Source organism: Passer domesticus, chromosome 5 (genome assembly GCF_036417665.1).
Source record: "Passer domesticus isolate bPasDom1 chromosome 5, bPasDom1.hap1, whole genome shotgun sequence".
NCBI classification, from domain to species: Eukaryota; Metazoa; Chordata; class Aves; order Passeriformes; family Passeridae; genus Passer; species Passer domesticus.
In genome coordinates this window covers 47,251,471-47,275,528 of record NC_087478.1, presented here as the reverse complement: position 1 = coordinate 47,275,528, position 24,058 = coordinate 47,251,471, and the positions used below count along the sequence as shown (strand labels likewise).

Here is a 24,058-nt window from a genome sequence, read left to right as displayed (position 1 = left end):
CAATCACCCTGGATTAGTTAGTTTTAATAAAGATTTGCCTAAGCACTCAATTTATTTTGCCCTTGGGCAATGAAGTTACCGTAAATGCTTGTTTTAGCAAGGCTTGAAGAGTGGAACAGTGAGACTGTCCTGTCTGTAGTTCTGTGGATTGAATTCTGCAAATACCCTTCTTAACATCTCTCTTGGCTTGCTGACCCTCAGGCACACTATGTGCCAGGCTTTGGATGATTGTGGCATGTTTGCTCTAGGTTATTAGATCTGCCTCCTGGCTTTTTTTTTTTTTTTGTTCTCTTTAATAGCAGGCTATCACATTAAGCAGAAATTTAAAAGGGAAGGTGATGGGATGCTTCAGAGCAGAAAAAGACAGTTTTGCTTGCTTAAGTATCCTTTATTTCTGCTCCTTGTGTGCTTTCTCTTACATCATCTGTCTTGGTATAAATAGGGCAAATCCTTGGCAAAGCTGTAGTTCTAAACAGCTCAACAGTCAGCATCAGTAGAAGGGAACAGGAGCCCTTCTAAACCTCATACAAATAAAAGGATTCTGAAGTATTTGGATCAAGTTCATCTCAGCAAGGATTACTGGTATCAGCCATTTAGAAAAATGTACAAACATGATGTCATCAGTCTTCCATGAGCTCACTTCATCTGCTTGGGATGTACTTACGAGAGGTAAGAAGTTAGTGCCTCTGTGGAAACATTACAGAAAAATTTATTTTCCTTTCTACTATTGCACCTAATGAAGTTTCCACACTATTTTGCTCTGGCATCCTACAATAGAAAACAGGATGATATTCCAACACAGGGGTTTAAACTTTTCTGAACAGAGCAGAAGTGCATTTATTATACAATCTGTATTTAACTAAAACTAGATCTATAAAAACACCACTAATCCAGACTGCTGTTGGTGCTCCATGCTGCTTTTCCAGGACATGAGATGATTCAGCATTCATATATTAATTTATCTGAAAAATTACTTGTTCTCTGTTTCCTTGGCCATGACTTAAAAGGGTTCATCTTCAGTCAGGTGACTAGAGTGCAGTAGCTAAAAAGCATGGCACTTTTTATAACTAACAGCCAGGTGTAGGGTACTCATCAGCCACAACAGGCTGCTCTCTGCCATGTATTTTGTACTTAACTTCTCTAGGGAGCCCAACCTCAGTGGTAACAGTCCATACAAAAGAAACTGAAGGAGAATAAATTACTGCACTGCAACAGCCTTTAGGCAACCTGTGAGCAGTTTAGCTTTACAAGCAGAAACACTCCAGTTAGTTGTAAATACTTCACCAAGGGAATCACAGTTCTATTCAGCCTTACAGCATTTTTATTTTTACTTAAAAAGTCAGTATTTAAAAATAATCAAGTTAAGAGAAGTCCCCTTGTGTACTGCCATAAGATTTCTGCTTGCTGTGCATCTCTTACAGAAGTCTGTCTGGTTTCAAGAGTAAGGGCCGTGCTGATCTTGGCTCCATCTGCTGCTACACAGTAGCTGCTGCCTGCCTTATACCTGCCTGTGCTGCTCCATCACTTACAGACTCCAGCAGCCTGAACATAGGGAACCTTTTCCTCAGCCTAAACCGTTCAGAAGCACAGAGTAACTCACACCTGCTGGAGGCTCAAGCTTAGCAGAAATACTGCACCACAGAGAAAGCTGATGGGTGGGTTAAAAAAGCCCTGAGCAGGCAGACAGGAAGACAAGGGGGGGACTTTTTTTGTCTGTCCTTCTTTTAAACATAAAACAGGAAACACAGTTGTACAGTCACTTTTCAAGAAGTAATACAATGAGAATGAAAATGTTGAAGTGGAATAATAGAAAAGTGGGGGAATAGAAGGTGGAAACACTAAGAATTAAGCCATTATTAAACAAAAATATGGCATTTTGAAATGAAACATTGACATCAAAACTATAATCTCAACTGAAGCGAAACATTAACTTCCCCTAATTTGCACTTTTCTATTTCACACACACACGCTCATGGGCACTTAGACCAACAGTCTCTCTATGGCTTGCTGTACAGACTGGATCTGAGGCTTTAGCTGTGATCCCTCCTTGATGGTGATGGAGCAGGCGATGACGGGCCGGGAAACGCCGCACGCCCGGCCCAGGGCCTGCTTGGAGCGCACAAACACGTAGGGCACGTTCTTGTCCTCGCAGAGAAGGGGGAGGTGCAGGATGATCTCCAAGGGCTCTGCATCTGCTGCCATCACAATGAACTCTGCTATGCCTCTGTTCAGTGTTTTGGTGGCTGTAAAAGAAACTGGAGTCAGTCTGGGTCTTCCTGGAAAGCACATCTAATGTAAAACAACTTCAGGAGATGCTGGAAGTGGCTTCAGTGGGAAGAAGATCTAGTGCATGGAATATGGGTTCTAAGAGATTGCTGAGTTTCTATCCTTAGGGATTGTGGGGTTTTTTTACAAGTTTGACTAGGTGAAGCCCCAGGCAACTGTGAGCAGGTTGCACTAGAGGCACCTTCAAACCCAAATCTCTTATGGTTCTGAACTGGTTAAGCATCTGCTAACCCCAGTGCCACACCACTGAAGCATGCATGATTACAAACCACTCACCAAGAATACAGTCTGGGAATCTACCAGAACTGCCTATAAAACTCAAAAAGATTACAGCTTAGTTCTATCCCTGACTCTTGTTAAAGCAGGCTTGAGAGAGGAGAAAGGAGATGCACACCTGCAATAACCAAATCTATATAAAATGACTGATTCACAGCTACAGAGAAAAGACAATCTATACCCCCAGCATCTCACAAAATCCTTGTTGTGACTTGTAGCACATTTTTCAACATGCAAGTCTCACCTTCATTGGCTCCCTTGCGTAGCTGCTTATAGTTGCAGGACTGCTGCACGAGATCCAGCAGCGTTTTGGTGAGCTGTGCATCAGCCAGCGGGTAAGCTTTGGGATTCACTTCTGCCTCACTCTAAAGGAAAAAGTAAAGAATATTACAATAGGAGCAAAGGAGGCTTTGGTCCGATCAGCACTGCACAGACATCATGTCCACCACATACACTGACTTCTGAAGTCGTGGCTAATCTGCTCTGCCCACATAGAAGAAATACCATTGCATTTTGCTCCTAAAAGAGTAAGGATTCTTGTATCAAAGTAAAGGAGAAAAGTAAGAAGGATATGCTTTACATCAAAGTAAATAGTGTATTTACTCACAATCTACACCCTACAAACCAGCAGCAGTTCACTCATGGGGCAGTCTTCAGGCGTTTTATACCACAAAGACTACACAAAATGAAACACTTCAGTGCACTTTAACAGAGCCAATTAACAGACTAACAAAAATTTTAAAGAAACCACCAGAAGAGCACGCATCAGGGTTATTTCTGCAAACCACAAACAGCTCCTAGACGTTAACGCGGGCAGCGGGGTGGCCCAGCAGCGAGGTCACAAGCGCTGTTGGCGACTGGCTCGGGCAGAACCGCGGCCTGTCCGGCTCCCAGCACGGCCGGGGTGACCCCAGACACAGAGCCCCCGTTAGCGGGTGTCCCCAGGACCGCCAGCCCCCCGGGGCTCCCGCCCGCACGGCCCCCACGTGCTGCCCGCCGCGCGGCCGGAGAGCGGCCTCCCTCTGCCCCAGGCTGGCAGGAGCAGGCAGGAGGAAGAGGAGTAGAAGAGGAGAAGGAAGAACAGGATGAGGAGGAAGAGGAGAAGAAGGAGGAGGAAGAAGAGGTCGGGCCCGACGCCACTCACCATGGCCGCGGCGCGGTGGCTGCTGTGGGCCCGAGCGCGCTGTGAGGGAAGAGGCGGGAGCGCTGCTGCGGCCGCCGGAAGGGAGGCGGCACCGGGGCGGCCCCGGGGCGGAGCCGCTGCCCGCACGGCGGGCGGAGCCGCACGGAGCCCCGGCAGCTCCGATGGCGGCGGGGCCGTGCGGCGATCACGGGCCGCGCTGGGCGCTGCCGCTCCGCCCGCCGCTCTGCCTCGCCTGCGCCGTGGAGAGCCTGGGCGACGGCAGCGCCTCGGTGGGCAGCGCCGCCCGCCCCGTGTGCGGCTGGGCCCCGCGCCCCCTCAGCGCGCCCCTTCCCGCCCCCGGCCGGGCTGCCGCTCCCGGCGCTCAGTTCGGGCCGGGCCCGGCCCGTGTGGCCCTTGGCCAGCCCTGTCCCCTCGGCACCCGGGCCCCGGTGGCCTTTTCCCCTCAGGGCGGTGGGAGCAGCGCGGGGCTCGGGCGCGGGGCCTGACGGCTGCTGTCTTTGGTCCGCAGCTGGTGCGCAAGAAGCACGTCCTGTCCCGGCTGCACGATGCCCTGGCCTGGCAGGCGCTGCCGCTCGTCCAGCTGCTGGCGCCAGACGAGAGGGTGTGCATGCATTTGATAGGAACTCTCTTTGGTAAGAGCTCTGCTGAGGCCTGCTGCTGCAGCAGGGAGGAGGCAGCTGCCTTTTGTTGAATATATGTGAAGTTCCCCACATTGGAAGCCAAAAAAAAAAAAAAAAAAGCAGAAGAACATTGAGGTGCCTGCCTCCAAACTTCACCGTTCTGTTGTGTAATTACTCCCTGCAGAAAACTGCTGTCACTGATTTAGAATAGGTTAATTAATTTTCTCATTCCCCAAGGTGCAGGATTGGCATGTTCACAAAGCTCTTGCGATTTTTCAAAGTATCTTGACGTATCTGTAAAGTCCTGGAGAATAGGGAGTGCCTGGCATTTTGCTCTTCCCTGAATATTCTCCATTCTGGTCTCATGCCTCTGGAGTTATATGAAGATTCATACAGAAATCAAAGTGTGAGCCTAAAAAGGTGTTGCAGGATTTAATATTGAATGTACAAACCACAGATCTATGTAGTAGGAATTTTTTACACCATCACTTTACATTTGTGGAAATCTTTGTTGCTGTACAACTAAAACCTGCTGCTTTCTGGTGAGTCAGCCTCAGCAAAATAGTGTTCAGCAGGATGTCAGAAAGTGTCTTTCCAGTAAGTCTCTGTGATCTTGAACTTCTCTTAATGGTTTCTGTTTGCATAGCAGGGAAATGTCTTTGAAACATCTAAAATCTTGATGGAGAAGAAATAATGGTCTAAATGAAGAAACAGCGAGGCAGGAAGGGAAAAGTGGAAGGTAGAAATAAGAGTGCCTTCCAAGTGCAGATATACCAGATTCGTTCAATTCCACCATCTTATTTGCACATCACAGATAATTCTTGTTCTTTGGGGAAAAGAACAAGACCCTACAAGACCCTATCCCTGCCTTGACACACTGAATTGTTCAAACAGTTGATTGCCCATAAATTGTGTTTGGCACATTTTGGAAGCAGCTTTATTCGAAACAGAACTTTATGCAGTTTTTATTCTTTTAATTGCACCATTTTTTAAAATGGTGTGTGCACACATAATCCTTCAGAGTAGTGGAAAAAGTGGTGATTGTGGCCAATTAAACCCCAGGATCATTTGGTGCAAGAGTGTAAGGGGGACCTCCCCAGAAGTTTGAGCAGTGCTGTGAAGGAAGTATTAATAGTGAATTCAAGAAAATACATTTTGAGAGAGAATATTGGAATAAGCACAGGCAGAAAAAAGAGGGTTAAGAGAGGTGGAGTGTGGAGTGTTACGTATGAGGTGGTGTGTTTCAGATAAGCCTGAATTTAATGCAGCTAATACTGTAATGTTCAATAATGCTGTATACAAATCTTTTCTAAAGAATTACTTAGGATTGGGCAGATGAGGCATAAAATAAGTAATTTCTTCACCTGTCATAACATTGCTTTAGTTGGTCAAAATTCTGAGACATCATGGAGCCTTCAGGTAGTTAGACTGGATGTATTGAAACAAGTGATTTAGTGTGGCAGAAGTGGGGTCTGAACCATATCCCTGATGCTGTAGGTTGGAAGGGGCTGGGAGGTGGAGTTTCTTGACTGCTGGGCTGTAGTAGAGTGAGACAGTGGTTTATTTTGATATGTCCAGTCTTTTGCTCTCATTGTGAAATTAACTTGTGAAATGATGCCTTCAGGTTGAATTTAATGTTGGAATGGTTTCTGGATGATTTAAACCTGGTGTTCAGGTTTGGTTTCAAGGTTTTCAGTACTGAGGAGGGAGAAGACTGTTCATAGTAACTGGTAAGAATGGAGGACACAAAGCACAAAACCCACTTCTGTCATTCTGGGGTGTTGTTTCAGATGTGTAATACTGGATACACACAGTGAGATGTGGTGGTGGCAGCAGTTACATATTCCCTGGCATAGGTGGAGCCATTGACTTCAACTATAAAGCACACAAAAAATTTGCAAGAGAACTGAGTGTCTCATATGCCTGTGTTCTGCTCATGGAGACACCTTTTGCCATACTCCTGGAGATATCCACCCTTGTCTGACAGAGTCAGGTGTTAGGTGTTAGGTGAAGCAGGGAAAACACAACAGTTCTGAAGAAAAAATTCATCTCCTTTTTACAAGAAGGAATTACAGCACTGGTGATCAGAAGCAGGAATGAGTTCCATGACCTGTTGTGGTTTGTCTTGTAGGGATGTTGCATTCTGTGGAAGACAGCAGTGCCCTGAACCTCTTAGTTGAAGGTGAGAGACAAATGCCACATCTCAATCACTGGCAGTTTGTGAAGGGGACAGTCTGTCTGGTGTGACACCTATAGTGACATGCTCAGCTGTGACACAGCTTCAGTGGGGAAGACCATCAATATCCATGCAACAAAAATGAGTGGCTTGCTCCAATATTGGGGGGCAGGGGAGTGCATGCATTTTAAAAAAATATTTAGCATTTCTCTCACAGGTTCTGTGCGTGTCATGAGTTTAATATCAGATGGGTAACAGTGCCTCAACTTTGGCATAATTGGACCTGACCAAATTGTCAAAGCAAATGGAAGTCTGTGGGATCTGCTGCTTTCTGTACAGGCTGTAGATTCCTCTTTGTGAGCAGTCCCTTATTTGAAAACTGAAGGAAATGTCTGCAGGGCTGACAAAGGAATCTCTGCAGTCCAGTTAACCCTGGGCACCTTTGCTGAGTCTAGAGATACCAGCAGTGCAATGATGCATTTCATGACCAGCCATGAAAGAACTATTACAAACTTCTTCCAGAGGGATTTTCGTTTCCAGACACTTGCTTGAAATGGGGTTGAAAAGTGGAGACGTCCTTCTGTATGTTACCAGTCTGTTGAGAGATGGATGCTCTCTAACAGAGCAATTTTAAATTAGTGTTGCCTAAGTCTTGAAAGTGTTTAAAATTTCTGACAGTTTGGGGCAAGAAAGGGCTATTAAACCATCTATAAATCACCTGTCTCAAACATGCTTCTGCTGAGATGTGTAGCTCTGCAGCTGAAGCAGCTCTAGCATTGCCTTGGATATACCAAGAAATGGTGAGCCCAAAAGTCTCTGGTATTTCTTTTTAGAATGCTTTCCTAGGATACCAGTCAAAAGTGTAGGTTTTCCAAATGAGTCATGCCATGACAGCAAGCTACATCCAAGACAGCCTTACCAAACCCTGTGTAGAAATGTGTGCAGTGTCTCAGTAATGGGGCTCTTGCCAAAATTTTATTGGCTGAACATTCAGGTGCCAGTTCTAGAAGTACTGGAGGAGGAACTTTGCTTGCTGCAACTGGCCTGTTGGTATATGTGTGGAGGCACAGGCAGCCTGCCAGCATCAGGCAACTCTCTTGTGATTTGGTTAGGGAAACCCCAGGTGATGTGTTGCCACTGCCTGGAAAACATAATTTTTTGCTGATTCCTCCTATTAGTACAGAGCTGGCAGAGTTCTTTCAATAATAACAGCACTTGCTGGGGGCTGAGGAGGTGACCAGCATCACTCTGGTGACTGGCACCTTGCTTTCTGGTAAGGTGTGTGGGAAATCTGCAGTGGGGAGGAATGGCTGACAGACTTCACTTACATTAGGGACGGTAGCAGCTGTAGGAGGAGCTCTGAGTGTGAATCTAAGGATCCTCAGCAGTTTCAGTTCTGATGTTTTCTCTGGAAGGATACATTTTTAAAGGCCAGTTTTCACACAGTAGGAAGCCTGGTCTATTCAATTACCATAATTTTTTAAGCTTTTAAGCTAGGTTTTTTCCCCCTTCCTTTCCTGATTCCTTATGTTTACTTGCTGTCCTGAGGCTCAGTTTGTTGCCTGCAGCTCATTTCCATGCATGTTTTGTAGTGCAGCTGAAGCAGGACTGCTGGAATGATGCCTCAGAGAGCTTGAGCTGGGCTATCAGAAGTAATAGTGCTGGGAATGCTGCTGTAACCCTGCTCTCTCAGCACATCTGTGCTCATTTCATTTCTAAGCTCTTTGCTCACTGCTCTGCTAAAGCCCCATGGAAGATGGATTGTGAGTGCTCTTGTGTGTGTATTACTGATCCTGTTTTTTCTGCCTAGTTCTGGTGAGGCTTGTTGTGGAGCTGAAGTCAGAACAGTACTTATACTGCATTTTGGATGAAAGTCAGAAGGAGGTCAGTGAAGATGAGTTCTCTTCCCTTTCCTTCCAGTCTTTCAGAGGTTGAGGAATGAGTGGCCCTGCAAGACTGGGATGTAGCAGTGGGACCACAGAATCATAGAATGGTTTGGGTTGGAAGGAACTTTAAAAATCATTTAATTCCAACCCTCCTGGCACGGGCAGGGACATCTTTCACTAGACCAGCTTGCTCAAAACCCCCTCCCATCTGACCTAGGCTGTCCTAATGCCAGTTCCCCAGCTGTGACATTGGCAGTGCTACTGTCTGCCATGGAGTTTTTATATTGTTCTCATGATGCCTTGCAGCCATAGGGCTTCATGATACTCTTATGAAGCTACGTGGTTTCCTCAGATACTTCTTTTCCTACTTCACTGTTCAGTTATATGAGGAGCTTTCCCAACCTGTGCTATGGGCTCTCACTCTGCTCCTAAGTTTATGATGGTCTCATGGGATACAGAAAAAGGGAAGTAGCAAAAGTGGTGAGATATTAATCTGCTCGTGTAAGAGGTGGAGGGGGCAAAGAGGAAAAGCAATTCCTTGAATTCATTTAAAGACATTTTAGAGACAGTGTGGTATTTAGGATTTTCCTGTGTTTTATCCCAAGTGGTGAAGAGGATCTTTGGAAAAGATCCTGTTCTGGAATATTATGCATCACTGAGAACGTCCTGGTTTGGGTGCATTTCTGCCTTTGGACTGTGTCCTCATCAGTGAAACGTTTTCCTTCTCTGTCTCCTCTGCAGCTGTGCAAAGCAGCTACCATGAGAAGCAGCCTGCCCACATTTTCTCTCTTGGGCAAGCTGGCAGATGCCATTCCAGGCTTTGCTGAAATACTGGTGGTAAAGCACAGTGAGTAGTATGTTATGTCCCAGCAAGGGTGGTATTCACATCCCTAGTACTCACCCATGCATGCACTCCCCTGTCCCCAAGATGAGTTAATGAAGGTCACCAAGAAGCCTGTCCAGAAACCAGAGAGGCATTCAGGCCTCCTGGGATACAGGTCAGAACCTTCATAGCAGCTTGTTATCATGCTTTCAGCCAGGCAAAAGCAGCCTCTGCAAACTGGGGTTTTGGGTCTGTCTCACAGGGAACATACATTTAGGGGTTTTTTTTAATCTTGATCCAGTGCTTGGGGGTCTGGTGAGCAAGCTGAACTGTTTGTGGAGGGAGCTGGGATGGTGGATCTTTGCTAGCTGTTCATTACTGCACCTCTGCTCAGAGGGACAGATGGTGCTGAGCACATCAGCTGGTTGTGGCATTCATTAACCTGCATACACCAGTCTGGCCAGTAGGCTTTTGCAAGTTTTCAAGGGAAATTGGTTGGTGCTTTTAAAATGTCAGTGAATGTTTTGCTGTTCCTGTTCCTCATACTAGATAATTTAGTGGATCATCTGCTGATGGGCTTGACATACCCAAATGAAGGTATAAAAGCTGCTGTCTGCTACTTGTATGGCAAGCTGTACTCCTCTCCTGTTGGCACAGAACGGCTCTCAGGACACTTTGAAGAAAGGCTGTGTGGTGTCTTCTTGAATACTCTGGGGTGTGCACAGACAAAGGAGCTGCAGGTTAATTGCTTGGGTAAGGCATTGCTGAGAGAAACTGCAAAGTGCAAGGGAAGACTTAGAATGAGGAGGAAATCCTTGGCTGATTTAGATGCTGTAATGTGGGTTGTTCCATAGAGGATCTTTATGCTGCTTGTCCAAAGTCATCAGTCCTTTCTGTTACTCCAATGAAGTGGCCCAGACCTGCTGATGAGCACCCCCAGGCCCCTGTGTTCCCTGATGCCTCACATTTGCCCAGCACTAATCTTCAGTCTCTTCAGAGCTTGTGCTCTGGCCTCATCATCCCTCAAAATGTCTGAATGCAAATGCTGTGCATGGGCAGGTGGCTTTTGTAGAGCAGTGGGATGGAGTGGGATGTAAAAAATACAGTCTTTAGATGTGGGGCATCATGTTAATTAGATATAGAGCTAATGTGGAAGTGGCACTTTCTTGCAGTTATCCTTCCAACTGCATGTTTCAGCTGTTGCTGGGGAGCACAATTTCAGCCTTTCTGACATTGCTTGTTTGTAAACCATCCAGGGAATTAATTTTTCTAGAAGGAGGCAAGCAGAAACTGGATTGCTCCTCAGCTTATCTACTCAACTACTAGAAATAGATTATGATTCCTTTGAAAGTAGAATTCTGTAGCTCAGATGATGCCCCTGTGAATTTGTACTGATGTGTACTGATCATTACCTGTAGCAGTGATCTATACTGTTAATACTGAGGGAGTTTTTTGGAGTGTGGGTATCCTTTAGCTGAACACAGCTGTTTCTGTAAGAGCCTGTGGAAATAAAAGGGGAAGATAAATGCTGTTCTCTGGGAAGTGTTCTAGGGAAAATGTCTTGTCATTGGGGGTAACTGACTACTTGGAGAAGAATGCAAGTCAAGAGCTCTCCCAAGAAACAGTTGAAGGTGTGGTTACTAACAGAAGATAATACAAGTAGGGAGCTCCTGGGTTGCACCCCTGTACATATGTGACTCTGAGAAGGAACAGAGAGCAGATCAGACCAGCAAAAATATCAGCAACAAGGGGTTGCAAGACATGAGGGTCATGGCAGTATCTGGGGACACAGTGAGAAGAAGCTCCCTAAATTGGAGGTGAGGCCCTCCAGTAGAGGGGAGGAAGTTGGCAACAAGTCTTAGTCTGTAAATACTTGTGTGTTAATATAATCCTCACTGTGCTGCTCAGTATGGTGCTCATTCTTGCTCTTCCTTTTGCAGGTTTGCTAAAGGAGCTGCTGAAATCTGACCATTTTGTGTCTATTCTTATGAATAATGCAAAGACAGAGGAGGAGACTGAGAACCCTGACTTTTTAGAAGGGGAAAATCCACTGCCACTTGTTCTCAAAAAGGTGATTGCTGAAGTAGTAGTGAATTGTTGGTACCCATAAATAATTTGCTGGCCTGTAATGAACCTTTATCTAAGGCACTGTATATATAAAAAATCAGAGAGTTCTGTTACCCGCAGCAGCAATAGAGGCTGCACTGAGAAATGGGGATACCTCTGTTTATCACCTTCTTGTTCATTCCTGCATCCTGGAATGGGGAAAATTTTACTCCTGGCCTTAGCTGATCTTACTCATTTACACTTGAGGTCTGATACAGCACATGCAGCACCAGCATGACTAAGCCTGGGGGCAGAGCTATTCTTACTCATGATCTACTCTGTTGTAGTTCTCATGTGCTTTTTTGAGTCTCTTTAGTTCAGTGTTTTATCTTACCTTAGCAGGTTTAATCTGTGAAATAAATGCCAAAAGAGAGACTTTAATTTATGTTTTAAATTTTAAAAAGTAGAACAAACTGTTTCCAACTGACAGCTGCATAACTGACTTCCTTTCTCCTTTCTCCTTTTGCTTCCCAACAGCTCTTGTTGACCAGAGATGAGATGTTACAGGCAGCGAGTTCTCACTGTATGGCTGCAGTGCTGGTTCACTCTCCTAGCAGATATGCTCCTGCTTTTATCCATGCAGATGTTCCAGGTGAACAAATGCAGTAGCATCTTATTGTTCATTCCCCAGCATCAAAGCTGCCCCTGGCTGTTTGGTTTAGGAATCAGGCTGGCTCCATGAAATCCACTGGTGCCATAATGTGGTGGCCATTTTATACCAGGTGATTTTAGGAGTAGAAGGGGAAAGTATGTTTTCAGCTGAAAGTTTAGAAGCAGGTGTCACCAGGCAGAATGGAGTTTCCACTGAGAAAATTTGACCAAGTACTTGAGGTCAAGGTCCTTCTTGCAGGACCTTAGATACAAGTTTAGGCAAACTGGGTTCCATCTCATTCCACTAAATATTGTAAGTTTGCTCAGATTTTAATCTAGGATTTAGTTTTAGAATGCTGCTATGGGAGATGGTTTATTATTTCTCTGTAATCCCAAAAGACAGAAATACTTTCATGATATAAATTCTTTGGGAGATGTAAAAGTCATGAGGAAAAAAAGGTCACTGCATCTGTGATAAAGCTTGCTTTGTGGCTTTTCATTTGTGCCAAAGGCTAGATCCACAATTCAGCTCATTCTCACTGAGTTTTTGCTGGGAAGATGCCTGCCCATGGGTCTCTGCTCTCCAGTCACCTCTTTTTGAAGACTAGCATACCCCTGAGCATCTACTGTGTTCTCCATTCCTGCCATTTCATGGTACAGCCGTTCTCCCTGTGGCTGTTGCTATGTTTCCTCATTTCCTCCTCCTTCCTCTGCTCTGTTCTAGGAGCAGCTGTGCCATGTTGTGAGCAGCCTGCTCCTTACCAGGGTGACCTTGTTTGTGTGTGTGTTTGCAGAGTTCCTCTTTGAGTGTCTCTTGTGCAAAAGTGAAATCCTCATCTGGTCAGTGTACTGCTGCCTGCTCCTCCTGACTGAAGAGCGCCTTTTCTTCTCCAAGTGTCACACTGTCTATGGTGAGTCATCAACCTTTCTGGCAGAGTGACTGCAGTAATTCTTGTGCCTCTAGCTGAATTCCAGCACTTTACACACAATCACAGTTTCCAGTCAGGATGGATAAAGGACTGAAAATAAGTACCTATCAGACATGTTTGTGATGTCCGACATAGCTTGAATTTATAGTGTCATTGCTGTAATGAGTTTCTGATAAGCACTAATTCATTATAATAACCAGTTATCATGATTGACACTCTCTGAGTTACTATTAAGTCTTTCTGTGGGTATGCCAAGAGTAGATTTAGGAAGAATTGTTAAAGTCCTTCTGTTCTTTAAGACTTATCTCCAGCAGTGAAGGTTGAGGTGTTATGAGGGAGCTGAGTGAACACTCAACAATTCTGGACAGCTGTTTCTGTCAGTAGCTCAGAAGAACAATTGTTCAAATCTTTCTTTCTTTTAAAAATTAATTTTGCTTCCATTCTGGAATCTGGAATGTTAAAAGCCTCTCTGTGACTTCTTTTGAACATGTACAGGCATTGAATCTCTGGTGAGGAGTCTCCAAGGTGTCCTGCTGCTGAACAATGTGGAGTTGCACAAACAAGGGCTCCTGCTCTTCACAGAAATACTGAAACGGTAAGGGAGTGCCCTGTCAGGCTTGCAGGCAGAGTTTGGTACCCCAAAATGGAGACTTTTGCTTTTAAGATTTTCTTCCAAAACCAGATATCTATACACAAGAGTTTTTGTGTTTAAAAGATGGCGCTGAACAATCTTATCTCCTTTATTCTTGGCAAAGAAGGGCCTGATGGTTGTTTCCAAACCTCCCAGCTTGTCCTCTTTGTGCTTACATGCACCACTAAATCTTCTTCCTGCTTCCTTGCCCATCAGGGAGGTGAAATCTCTTTTCAGCTGTACACAGAGCAGGAGAGAAGGCCAGGAAAGTCCAGGCATATGTGAGCAGGCCAGCTCCTGCTAAGTGTGCCTCTGTGACAAAACAAAGCATGCAAATTCCATGGCCTCTGGTCTTCTCTCATCATCTGAGCTAAATTCAAACTGCAAAAACAAATTCTAGGCTGAAATATTAATGTCTTCTGTCACTTTTTTCCTCTTGTTTTCTGCTAAGAAATAATATACACTGGCTTGTTTTTCTTCTGTGCTTCCTGTTCTTGCCTTTATGATCTTGTTCCTATCCTGTCATGCTAGTGACAGAGTCTCGTTTTTGCCACTTAGATCCCCCAAGAGAGCCCTTGAGCAGAATTTTGGAAATGTCATAGTCAATTTTGTAACAAGTAGCAGGGTAAAAAGGAGAAGAAAAAGCAACAGTGCTAGAACAGTGTGGTGATGCCAGTGTGGGATCTGTCAAAAAGAGAAACCAGGATATGGGGAACACTAATTACAGTATTTATGCTTGTACAACAAAGAGAACACTCTGTGCAGTTGCTCTGATTTTCTCGTACACCCATTCTGTTTCTCTGAGCTTTGCCTTAGAAATCACGTTTTATTTAAAATTATCTCATAGTGGGAAAGGGATCTTGTGCTGGAACCTCTTGTCCTGGTTTTAGCTTGCAGCTGGATTCTCTTGTGTAAGTGAGCCACACATTCTGGTGAGGTCCACGCAGGATGTGCTGCTCCCCTTGGCAGTATGTCAGGAGTGTTGGGCAGCTCTCCCTGGAGTGATCCTTCTCTCTCCCAGCATAATCAAAGTGGCAGGTGCAGTTTGGGGCCCAAAGATGAGAGGTTGCAGAAAGCTGCAAGAGTGCTGCCCTTCACACTTTCCCCCCAGGCCCCGAAGATATCACAGTGCACCATCTTGAAAGTGGGTTTGTGCATCTTGAATGAGTCAGCAAGACTCCTCCATCCCTTCTTCCCTGCATGAGTCAGTGAAGACTTTTTTCTTCCTGATGTGTTTTACTTCAGAAAGTCAGTGATTAAAGAAAGAAAATACAGAGGATTAATAGAATTAATAGAATACAGATAATTAATAGAATTACCCAGTGTGAGTAGAAGCAGCTTGGAAGTTCAGTGCATCACTTGCATCACTCCTGATGCCTGAGTTCCACAAGTCCTTTTCCTTGCCATGCCCACCTCACAGCTTTTTCTCACAGCAGAATGTGAGGTGGCTGTGAAGCTGGGTTCCATCCCACTGAGTGACTAAAAAGAGTGGTTCTCCCTCTGTTCCTTTTTTGCCATGTAACTGGGCTGCTAGTGTAATTTCCATTGAAGTTCACTTTGCTTTCCCATTTGTGCATGAGACCATGTGCTCCTGGATTTCTTCAGTCAGGCAGGACTGTGAAAATTGAATAATAGGGAATAGTTTTGGCTCCCAAATCTGGCTCCTGTCATGCTGTGCTGCTTTTCTTGCTTCACTTTGGAGGGACCCTCTGGCAGGCTGTTTGTGCCTCTTGTCTGCATGTAACTGCCTGTCTTCCCCCTGCCCTTCTAACTGTACCTGACTTGCCAGGAGCCAAATGAGCAGTCTGCCATTTACACAGCTCTCTCCAATAATGGGATTAATGGCCTGTTGTCCCTCCATGCTCTCATGCTGAATGCTCAGAGGTGTTGGGCCACAGATGACCAAAATGCTCACTGTTGAGAAGAATTGTCAAAGAAATTGGATTGTGTTTATTTTCCTGTTTACTTTTCAAGTTTGTGAAGGTTCCTGCCCTGGCAGCATCTGGCATTAGGAAGGCAGTGAGAGGAGCTATTCTCATGTCATTATCCTCTAGGATGGTGATGTTTGCTTGTATACTTAAAAATATAAGTTCCTAGATGAACTCACAAATGCCAGAGCAGATGGCCTGAACATAGAGTCTTAGGCACAGAGATCACTATATTTTGCAAAGCTTGTTTTTCTTGTGCTTTTCATGACTGTGTTCTGGAGTAGTCACACAGTTATCCAGGCTGTGGATGTTTTATCATGGCAGTGCTTTAGACTGGCTGAAATTTCCTCTTTATAGCAAACCCTCTACCTGCTCAAGTGTGAGAATACCTCCTTGAGGGCAACTGGCTCTCAATACTGAAAAAACATGGCTGCAATCTCACGGCTCTGCTGTCCATTTGCTGAAATGAGGGAAGGGCACTGCAGTTACCTAACTCTGACAGCATTCTCCTTGCTTATTTTGTTTTGTCTTCACAGGCAACCAGTGGAAATCAAATTGTTCACAAACCGAGGTGTATGCATAGAAGCCATTGATGTTTTGATGGAGACAGTGAACTGCCCAGTGCTGGAGGTGGCAGTGGAGGCTGTGAAAGCTGTGGCTGCTTTCCTGAGGTAGGCAGGAATGTATTTGCAGACATTTCTTCAGATAGATCTGTTGATACCATCCTGGGCTTTGCAGTTCCCCTGTGGCTGTGTGGGTGAACGTGCTCTGCAGTGGGACTTGTGGCTGAGGCAGGCGTGGGTGCAGCAGAGCCAGCTTCCCACCCACCTCAGGAAAGCTGCCAGAGCAATGAAGCTGTGGCAGGCAGCAAGTCATTGCAGCAAGGACCTCGTGTTCCAGGCAGGCTTGTACAGCAGCTGCTGTGGCTTTGTCACTCTGTGCCCCATCCAGATGGATAAGAATAATAAACATAAGACTCTGGACAGTCATGGGCTTCCTGACTGAAGTGGGAGCAGAGAGAGCACTGAGGGTGTGTTTGGGCTTATGTGTGGGTGAAGGCACTATTCAGATATTGTAACCTTACTATGCTTTGCTGGAGAGAAGTGGCAGTGGCATATTTCCATCAGAAGAGCAGTTATTTCTGATGGTGTTGCCTTCTTAGTGGAAATGTCCCCTGCAGGGACTGTGCATCTTGTCTTTGTCTTCACTTGTTAAGGAAAGACCATCTGAGCTCCCCTCCAGTCCCGTATGAAGAACTGCAGAAGCTTCTGGAGGCAGTGCTGAAGCGATGTGCTGACCTTTCCCCACCACAGAGTAGTAAGAGGCATGCAGTAAGTCAGAAGCTGTTGCTTGTTGGTAGGACTGAGCAGGACAGGAATGGTCTTCCTATGTTGATGTTTTATATATGTTCCATCCCCTTGCTTACATCCCCTGTGGCTGTTTGCTTCTCTGCTATTTCTTCTGATCCTCTTGCCTTGAGATGGTACCAGACTTTGATGCAGATGAAGATGAATGCTGGTGAATGATATCCTTCTAAATCAGTGAAGTTCTGTGGGGCACTACTTGAGCATGCTGCTCTCTTTATGTCTCCAGTACTCCAAAGCCATTTGAACTTCCCCATCTTCCCACCCTCACCTTGTAGGCTGCTTTGGTCAATCTATTTTTTCTGCAATGAACATTTCTTGTTCAGATCAAGTGTCATCATATATGCACTGTGATCCCTCAGCAAGGGAGTTGTTAGCCACTATTTGAACTATAAATAGTTTCTTTCCTGTTCCTGGCATCTGTAGTTAGTGTGGTGTGCTGCTGGGACCTCTGCACTTCTGAGAAGAGCCCCAGGTGCAGATGGCTAATGAAAAGAAAAGGGCTGAGCCTTCTTGCTGTAATCTTAGGGCCATGTAGGTTTAGATTTCGTGCCAGTAGTGGGAAGAACACCTCAATACTCAAAGGAATAGCAGAGCTCCAAATTCATCATGAACTATTTTTAGACCCAAGTTCTGTGGTACCAGATATTGGCCTTCTCTGCCTGAAGAAGGCAGAAGTGCTTTCTGTCCCATAGGCAGATGTTGGCCAGTCAGTTTCCACACACACACAAAGCTAGGTGTCCCTTTCAGAATTAGGAGCTTCACAGGAAGGAAATTAGATAGTGAGGATATGCAGGCTGTATTTAAAGGGAGAAATTCGGAGAAGGTGATACCTCTGCCAAGATATCTCAGCATGAAATGGAGAATGAGTTCTGAACTGCCAGGCACCAGTGTATAGCTGTGCCCTCCTCTGGTATTATGGAGAAGACCACCACCACCTGTTAAGGCTTAAAGGCAGATTTTGAATTCCAAGTTGTTCCCACTTTGAGCAAATGATTAACTCTGATGCTTCAGTTGGCTTCAGGCTTAACTCAGTGGGATGCTGTGTGGGAACAAGAATTAGTACATGGATAGCTGCTTAAAACTCTGAGCCAAAGTAGAAGAACTTCTAAGATTTCATTGCTAAGCAAGGAGAAGAACTATTCTGTGTTGTCTGAAGAGTATTTGAAAGAAAGAAAATTTTAAAAAGTACAAAGTTTTCTCAGAAGGATTTAAAGCTCCATTAGCTGAAATGCTTAAAACTCAGATTAGAACAAATAATGGTAATACAGGCTGTAAAGACAGGGCAGTGCAGAATTAATAGCTCTGTAACTCTGTCCTCCCTAGGAAGAGCACACAAGGTGTTTAACTCTGCCCTCTCTGGGGAAAGCACAGTAGTAAAAAACATTGTTGTGTGAAGGAGTGAAATGAAATCTGTTGATCCTCCTGCTGCTGGTGTCAGAGGAGAAAGCTATTTTTTTCTGAAAGTGGATGTAAGATTTTAAAGACTTCTCTCCTTTAACAGGGTGATCTCCTGTTCTCAGTGTCTCAGAGTCACTCGGCAAACAGAAATCTTGGTAGAGTTCCTCAGAGACAGGGTCAGTTCTTGCTCAATACCCTGGAAAGTTTCAGAAATGCTTGCAGGTGAGGACAAGTCAGGAAGGTGTGCGGGTGGGTGGTGTGTTTCCATGTCTGTCCACTCTTCTGTTCTTGTGATTTTGTTCCTCCACCCAGCCCCACCACAGAAATATCACAGGTGAATTCAGTGCATAGCATTGGTCAGTGAAACAGCAAAGTCAGGGGTATGTTTTAATAGTGAAAATTTTGTGACACCTGAATATGTCTCCCATGAAATTTGCCTGGGACCTATCAGTTTATTTCATGTCTTTGGGCTTTGAGAGACTGCTTGAAAATTCACCAAAACTGCTGATAATGTAAGAACTATTGGAAGGTATGTGTGAAACCAGATTCCTGTGCTATGTGGTTTCACTGCCAGGGGGGATTAACCATTTAACAAATGTAAATCTGCTCCAGATGCTGGCCTTGGATTTGCTTGTGTCTGTCACCTGTTACTGCAAGTGGGTTTATGGGGACCAGCTTTGCCTCTTTTGCTGGATCAGAGCTATTTGCCAACCCTAGCTGCACATCAGACGGTGGTAGATGAGTTTGAATATGAATCAGGATGAATCAGGATCAGCTTTTAGGGTGGTCTGGCCAAATTAGTTTTTGCCTTGCATCATGTGGGTTGGCTGAGATAATTCAGTCAGAATCAGACATGCTTTCTGCACCGACCCAGAGTCTCAGGGTCATGTTAGAGGACACTCAGGTTCTGTCATGGATTTTATATCAGCTAAATGGTCCCTTGGCTAATTTGCTAATTTTCACAAGGTTTGCTGTATTGTGCATTCTGGTATGGCTGAAAACAGTCTTGCCACACCAGAGTTTCTCACAGCACATGCTTTCTTCACAGAAACTAAGTCTTCCTTTCCCAATGTGTACTGTTGTGAAACCTTGATGACTTTTAATAGCTTCACTCAAGAGGTAACTGAGTGTGATTGCCAGATTCCTCTGTTTCCAACCCACTGAGTGTTTGTGGGTCCTTTATGGTGAAAATTGTGATTAAAATGTAGTATCTCCTGGCTTCCTTTACAGAGTGAGGAGATTTCCTCTTTCCTCTGTTATCCACTGTGTGTTTGTAGGTTAGCAGTGGAATTCCAGGGTGACTTCATGGCCCAGGAGAATGCTTTCACTGCCCCCAACTCTGAGAGCAAAGACACACTAAGCAACTTCTCTGAGTTCCTGTTGAGGATTTGTGACAGCCTCTGCATCCCCATGGTCATGGTAGGATTTCTTTTGAACTTGGTCTGTTCCATGGGTACCTGGAAAGGTGCTTTCAAGCACCAAGAGTGGGTTGCACAAATGTGTTTTTGGGGAAGAGGGCATGTCAAGTCAACTGAGAACAACTGTGGCATTTGCCACTTTTCCACAGCCAAGTATGGAATTACATAGTTCATGCAAAAGGTAGTGTATGCTCTCAGAAGGTGCAGAAATTCATAGAGTTTCCACGTGGATGTCAATGTCTTTCTTCAGACTGTGCAATCCCATAGCCTACCTACCATGCTGTGGGATCCATTGCAGCTCTGGATGTGTCAGAAAATGAAGTGTGCCTGAACTGTTGTTTCCCCTTCTGTCACTTTTTCAAAACTTGACTGTGTCCCAGACAGCTGCCATGGTTTGCACCTGCAATTTAATTTCTATGCTTCTTCCCAGAAGGTACTGATGGGGCTGCCCAGTCTGCATGGGCAGTATTAAGCATTGTGCCTCAGTAGGCTGTGACATGATTTAAAAAGTAGCTGTGGAGACTCATGAGTGCTTTAGTGCTCCATACAGGCCAGTCCTTAGGACACTTCAAGCAGAACTGTCAAAACAATGGGACTTTCGTTGTGGTTCCTAACATTTAGTAAAGTTTGTTTGTGCTTTGTGACGGGAACAGTTGTATGGATTCTTGCAGTTGTTAGGAGCTTGGAGATGTTTTGGTTGGTGTTTTCTTAACCAGTTTTTTGGTAGGCAGCTGCAGTGGCACTGCTGTTCTCCTCCCTGACAGGAGGGTGCAGTGCATGTCCAGTTTGGCAAAGCTGGAGTCAGTGTGCTGTTTCTTGCTCATTGAACTTGGGTAAAAATTAATGGACTGTGAGAAAATTGTTCAGTGACCTTCAACAAGAGTGAGTTGAGTCATTCTCTTCTAAACAGTTCAGGGCTGGATTGTGTAGAGAGCTCAAATGCCTGTGTTTGCCACTGCTCAGTGAAACACTGAAGCACAGGTGTTAAGTGTTGCTGAGGTCAGCTGCACTTAAACATATATCCTATGTTGTACAGGAGAATTAGCCATCTGAACTGTGAGAGCAGCAACTTCCAGGGCAGTGTGGGCAGTAGTGACAGCCACTGTGCATTAAGGTTTAACTGTTGCCTGCTGGAATCCAGGAGAAGTTTCTTGTCTGGTGGGATGCCTGGCAGAGTTACCAGCACAGCTCACAGCACTGCCAGGGGGAGTGTTAGTTGTGTTCAGAGTGCTCTGTGAGCCTGCTCTGCTGCCAGGCATTTTGCTAAAAGAACTGCTACCCCATTTGTTTGGATTTAGAAACCTGACTTTCTGGGCAGGCAGGAGGAAGGAAGGAAGCTGCCTTCAGTGTTTATAGCACCTTGTGCACCTGTGTATTTGTCTTTCCACAGAGCTATCTGGAAAGGGCTGTCAGCCCATCAGTGACGGAGGTTTTCATCTCAACACTCACTACCCTCTTCACAGTGGTGCCAAGCATGAGGAATAAGTTCTCCAAGAAGCTGGGTATGAGGATGTTGTGGGAATCATGCCCTCTGTGCTCTTAACTGGTGGAACTTGCTGCTACTGCATATTACTGAGGCAATGAGCCTAACATTGAGACTTTATGTGGAGGATTCTATTACAAGTTTATATGAGTAAGGATAGAGTGCATAGTCATGTTCAGCAGGATGGAAAAGTTATTTGGTCTAGCAATGATGATGGGACAGGTTTTATTTTAGATAAGAATGTCATGTCAGCTTTATCCTTCCCTCTGGAATAATTCAGAATTGAATTGGCTGTTCCTGTAGACAGGGATTACGCTGGAATTGTTGGTGGGATTTTACTGTGTAGAAATCCTAGTTTAGTCTCTGTATGCCTTATTCACACATCAGAGAGGTGATACAGAGAATTCCTCTGTTCTAAACATGTGAAACAGGCAAATCTTCACTTCTCCTGAGAAAAAAAATGAATCTCAGATACTGTCCTCACACCCAAATTTGGAGTAGTTTACTTCCTAAGAGGCAGCCTAATACATGTATTCTTACTGAGATGGCCTGCCCTCTTCACCAGGCTTGTATGGAGATGTGTGGGGGTGGTTATGGGACCTGCCTACTCTTTTTCTTATCATACATGTTCTGTGCTCCTTTGACATCTCTGCCTCACTTTCTGTCTAGCATCCTCGTCCTTCATCCGCCTGACACTGGAGCTGAAGGCCAGATTTTGCTCTGTACAGAGGTATTGTGATGTGTGCATTGTAAGTGAGCCAAAAATTTCCAGATGGGAACGTAGATCATGCCTTATCTAATACTCCTGATTAGGCAAGATGAGAGGCTGAAAGACTCAAGAATGGTTGTGTCTTACTGAAAAATGTAAATGGTTACTGACAGTGGAAGAGCTTGATGTGGGAGAAGCAGTTTGGTAGGGGGATGGATTTACATGGCATTGTGAGAATTCTGTGCTCTGTTGTGAGTTGCACAGATAGACTTAAAGCAGCCTGACTTTGGAGTAGCCAGATCAGTGGGTGTTCTGCAGAGAAGTATCAGTAGCATCAGTTCCATCTGAGCTCTGGCTTCCTAACCATTTACTACCACTGTTGCTGTTCCTCGTGGTGTGATATTAGAAATGGGGGGAAGGAGAATAACTACAGTAGCAAGCATTGCAAAAGATCTCCTGTAGTAGAGGCTATGATTTCTAGGTTGAGGAGTGTTTGGGGAGACTCTCTGTGGGTCTGCAGAGATGTTTTACCTCCTCTTTCCTGTGACTGTACCTCATTTAAAAAGTAAACAAAACACACAGCATTTCTAGTCCAGTTTACTAGTGTGGAGCTTCAAGTGGGGGCATTTGTGCCTGTGAATGGTGTGTGGTGGAAGTGATCTAGGTTTCTGAATAGAGCACTGTGCTGTGCCAAGGGTGGTGTGTTACAGATGTCTGTTCTGCAAGGAAATGGTTGGAGAGAGAGAAACACCTATAAATAGCTGTTCTCACCCTTTTAGTTAATATTTCGGCATTCTTCGGTGTTTATCCTTGACAATGTCAATGCTAAAAAATTTAAGTGTTGTTTGCCAGTGGAATCATGTGTTGGGAGTTACCCTTAAACACCTCCCATTCTCTGCAGTGTTGGGGGTCCTTACAGGACTCCCCGTGTAGGCAGGGTGTGATGGTTGTGAGTACCCCCCTGTATCCACAAAGTTGGCCCAAAGTATGAGCATGTTCACTGTTGTGCCTGCACACACCCACCACATCTGTGAGCTGACAGTCCATTGGGAACTCATAATTTTCCTGGAAGCCTAGGTTGGCTCCTAGAGTCTTGTGATGGGCAGGTGCTTGTATGTGATCATTCAGTAAAATGAGATTCTGGCAGTGTGTGATATCAGAAGTAGGAAGAGGATATTTCTAGCCTCTTTTACTGTCTTTTTCTGCTCTTCTTCACAGTAATCCTGTCCTGAATCACACCTGTTCCAGCTTCCTCTGCAGCTTATGCCTGAACCTTTACTCAGCCACAGAGAAGACAAGAACTTCTTCTCAGGAGGGCAAGTGTGGGGAAAGTGAAAAATTGTTTCATTTAGTTTGAGGCCCTGCCACACTCTGTTTAGGCAACAGGTGAAAAAAAATATAGAAAAGGACAAAGGAGAAGGGAGGACACACAAAGCTTGATTGAGAGATTTATTTTCCCCAGCTTGTTTTTAATCTGGTCCAGCAAGGACCAACACAGAAAACACTCAGAAAATGCCTTTTGAAGAGTTTGGAACCCTACCTGAAAGAATGCATTTCATCTGCCTATGGTTATCTTTACATGGGGGCATTTATTAGCACAGCTGTGCATGCTTAATTGAAACAAAATTACTTGCCACAGTCAAGTGGCATCTGCAGATTAAGGTAATTTTTTCCTTCTGGCATACTCTGTAAAGCTTTCCTGTGTGTACTGTAACTTTTCATAATAGATAAGTCCCAAACAAATGAGATGAAAGTTTCTACATCAGAAAAGACACTTTTCCCATTAGCAGTGGTTGGTCACCATACAGGCAGCATCAGCAAAGGGCTCAGAATCTCAAACAGATTATGTTTTTTCATCCTTAAAGTGTCTTTTCATCCTTAAAGCCAGTTCTGTTAAATCAGGTCTCACACCACTATTGATGCCAAATCCCAGAGGTGTGCTTGGTGTATGCAGACTGTGGGGTTGATCCATAGACATTGCTTATCATTTCCTGCCTGCTTATGTTTTTATTTCTAGAGCAGGAGATGTCTGAGCTGCTGCAGAAGGGTCTGCCTCAGTTAAACTACACCATTGCTGAAAGCCTTCTCCTGCTTTCTGAAACCCCTGAGCCTTTCTTTTTGGATCAGTCTCTTTGCAGCCAGCAGCACTCCTTTGTGCTACTCTTGTACTTTGCCTACACCTTCGGGGACAGGTGAGCCAAGACTAAACAAAGCAAGTGGCCATTACATACCATGGTTTGGTGGGTAAAGCATATCTGTTGTTACTGTTTCCACTCCAATCTCCTTC

General features: G+C 44.9%; 3 protein-coding genes across 4 annotated transcripts in view; 2 read left to right on the top strand and 1 right to left on the bottom strand.

Moving 5' to 3' along the window:
- Positions 1–24,058, top strand: part of CCDC134 (coiled-coil domain containing 134) — a 103,826-nt gene that overhangs the window by 54,079 nt on the left and 25,689 nt on the right. The gene's annotated exons all lie outside the window — the stretch shown is intronic.
- SNU13 (small nuclear ribonucleoprotein 13) lies at positions 1,299–3,840 on the bottom strand. Its single transcript, XM_064420094.1, has 3 exons — positions 3,707–3,840; positions 2,807–2,927; positions 1,299–2,243 (listed from the first exon to the last, which is right to left on the bottom strand). Exons 1-3 carry the CDS (start codon positions 3,707–3,709, stop codon positions 1,981–1,983), a joined length of 387 nt encoding a protein of 128 aa, XP_064276164.1. The 5' UTR covers positions 3,710–3,840; the 3' UTR covers positions 1,299–1,980.
- MEI1 (meiotic double-stranded break formation protein 1) overlaps positions 3,596–24,058 on the top strand; it is a 38,032-nt gene continuing 17,569 nt past the window's right edge. The window contains exons 1-18 of one of the 2 annotated variants that reach the window (XM_064420084.1): positions 3,739–3,975; positions 4,215–4,338; positions 6,458–6,508; positions 8,313–8,386; positions 9,130–9,235; positions 9,761–9,964; positions 11,152–11,282; positions 11,795–11,909; positions 12,703–12,819; positions 13,333–13,432; positions 15,933–16,067; positions 16,613–16,727; positions 18,265–18,383; positions 19,439–19,580; positions 20,970–21,081; positions 21,732–21,792; positions 22,990–23,087; positions 23,789–23,963. In XM_064420084.1, the coding sequence (XP_064276154.1) occupies positions 3,868–3,975; positions 4,215–4,338; positions 6,458–6,508; positions 8,313–8,386; positions 9,130–9,235; positions 9,761–9,964; positions 11,152–11,282; positions 11,795–11,909; positions 12,703–12,819; positions 13,333–13,432; positions 15,933–16,067; positions 16,613–16,727; positions 18,265–18,383; positions 19,439–19,580; positions 20,970–21,081; positions 21,732–21,792; positions 22,990–23,087; positions 23,789–23,963 (2,087 nt within the window). In that variant the 5' untranslated portion in view covers positions 3,739–3,867. Of the gene's footprint in view, positions 3,686–3,738; positions 3,976–4,214; positions 4,339–6,457; positions 6,509–8,312; positions 8,387–9,129; positions 9,236–9,760; positions 9,965–11,151; positions 11,283–11,794; positions 11,910–12,702; positions 12,820–13,332; positions 13,433–15,932; positions 16,068–16,612; positions 16,728–18,264; positions 18,384–19,438; positions 19,581–20,969; positions 21,082–21,731; positions 21,793–22,989; positions 23,088–23,788; positions 23,964–24,058 lie in introns of those variants that run through there. The other variant, XM_064420085.1, reaches the window with a different exon arrangement.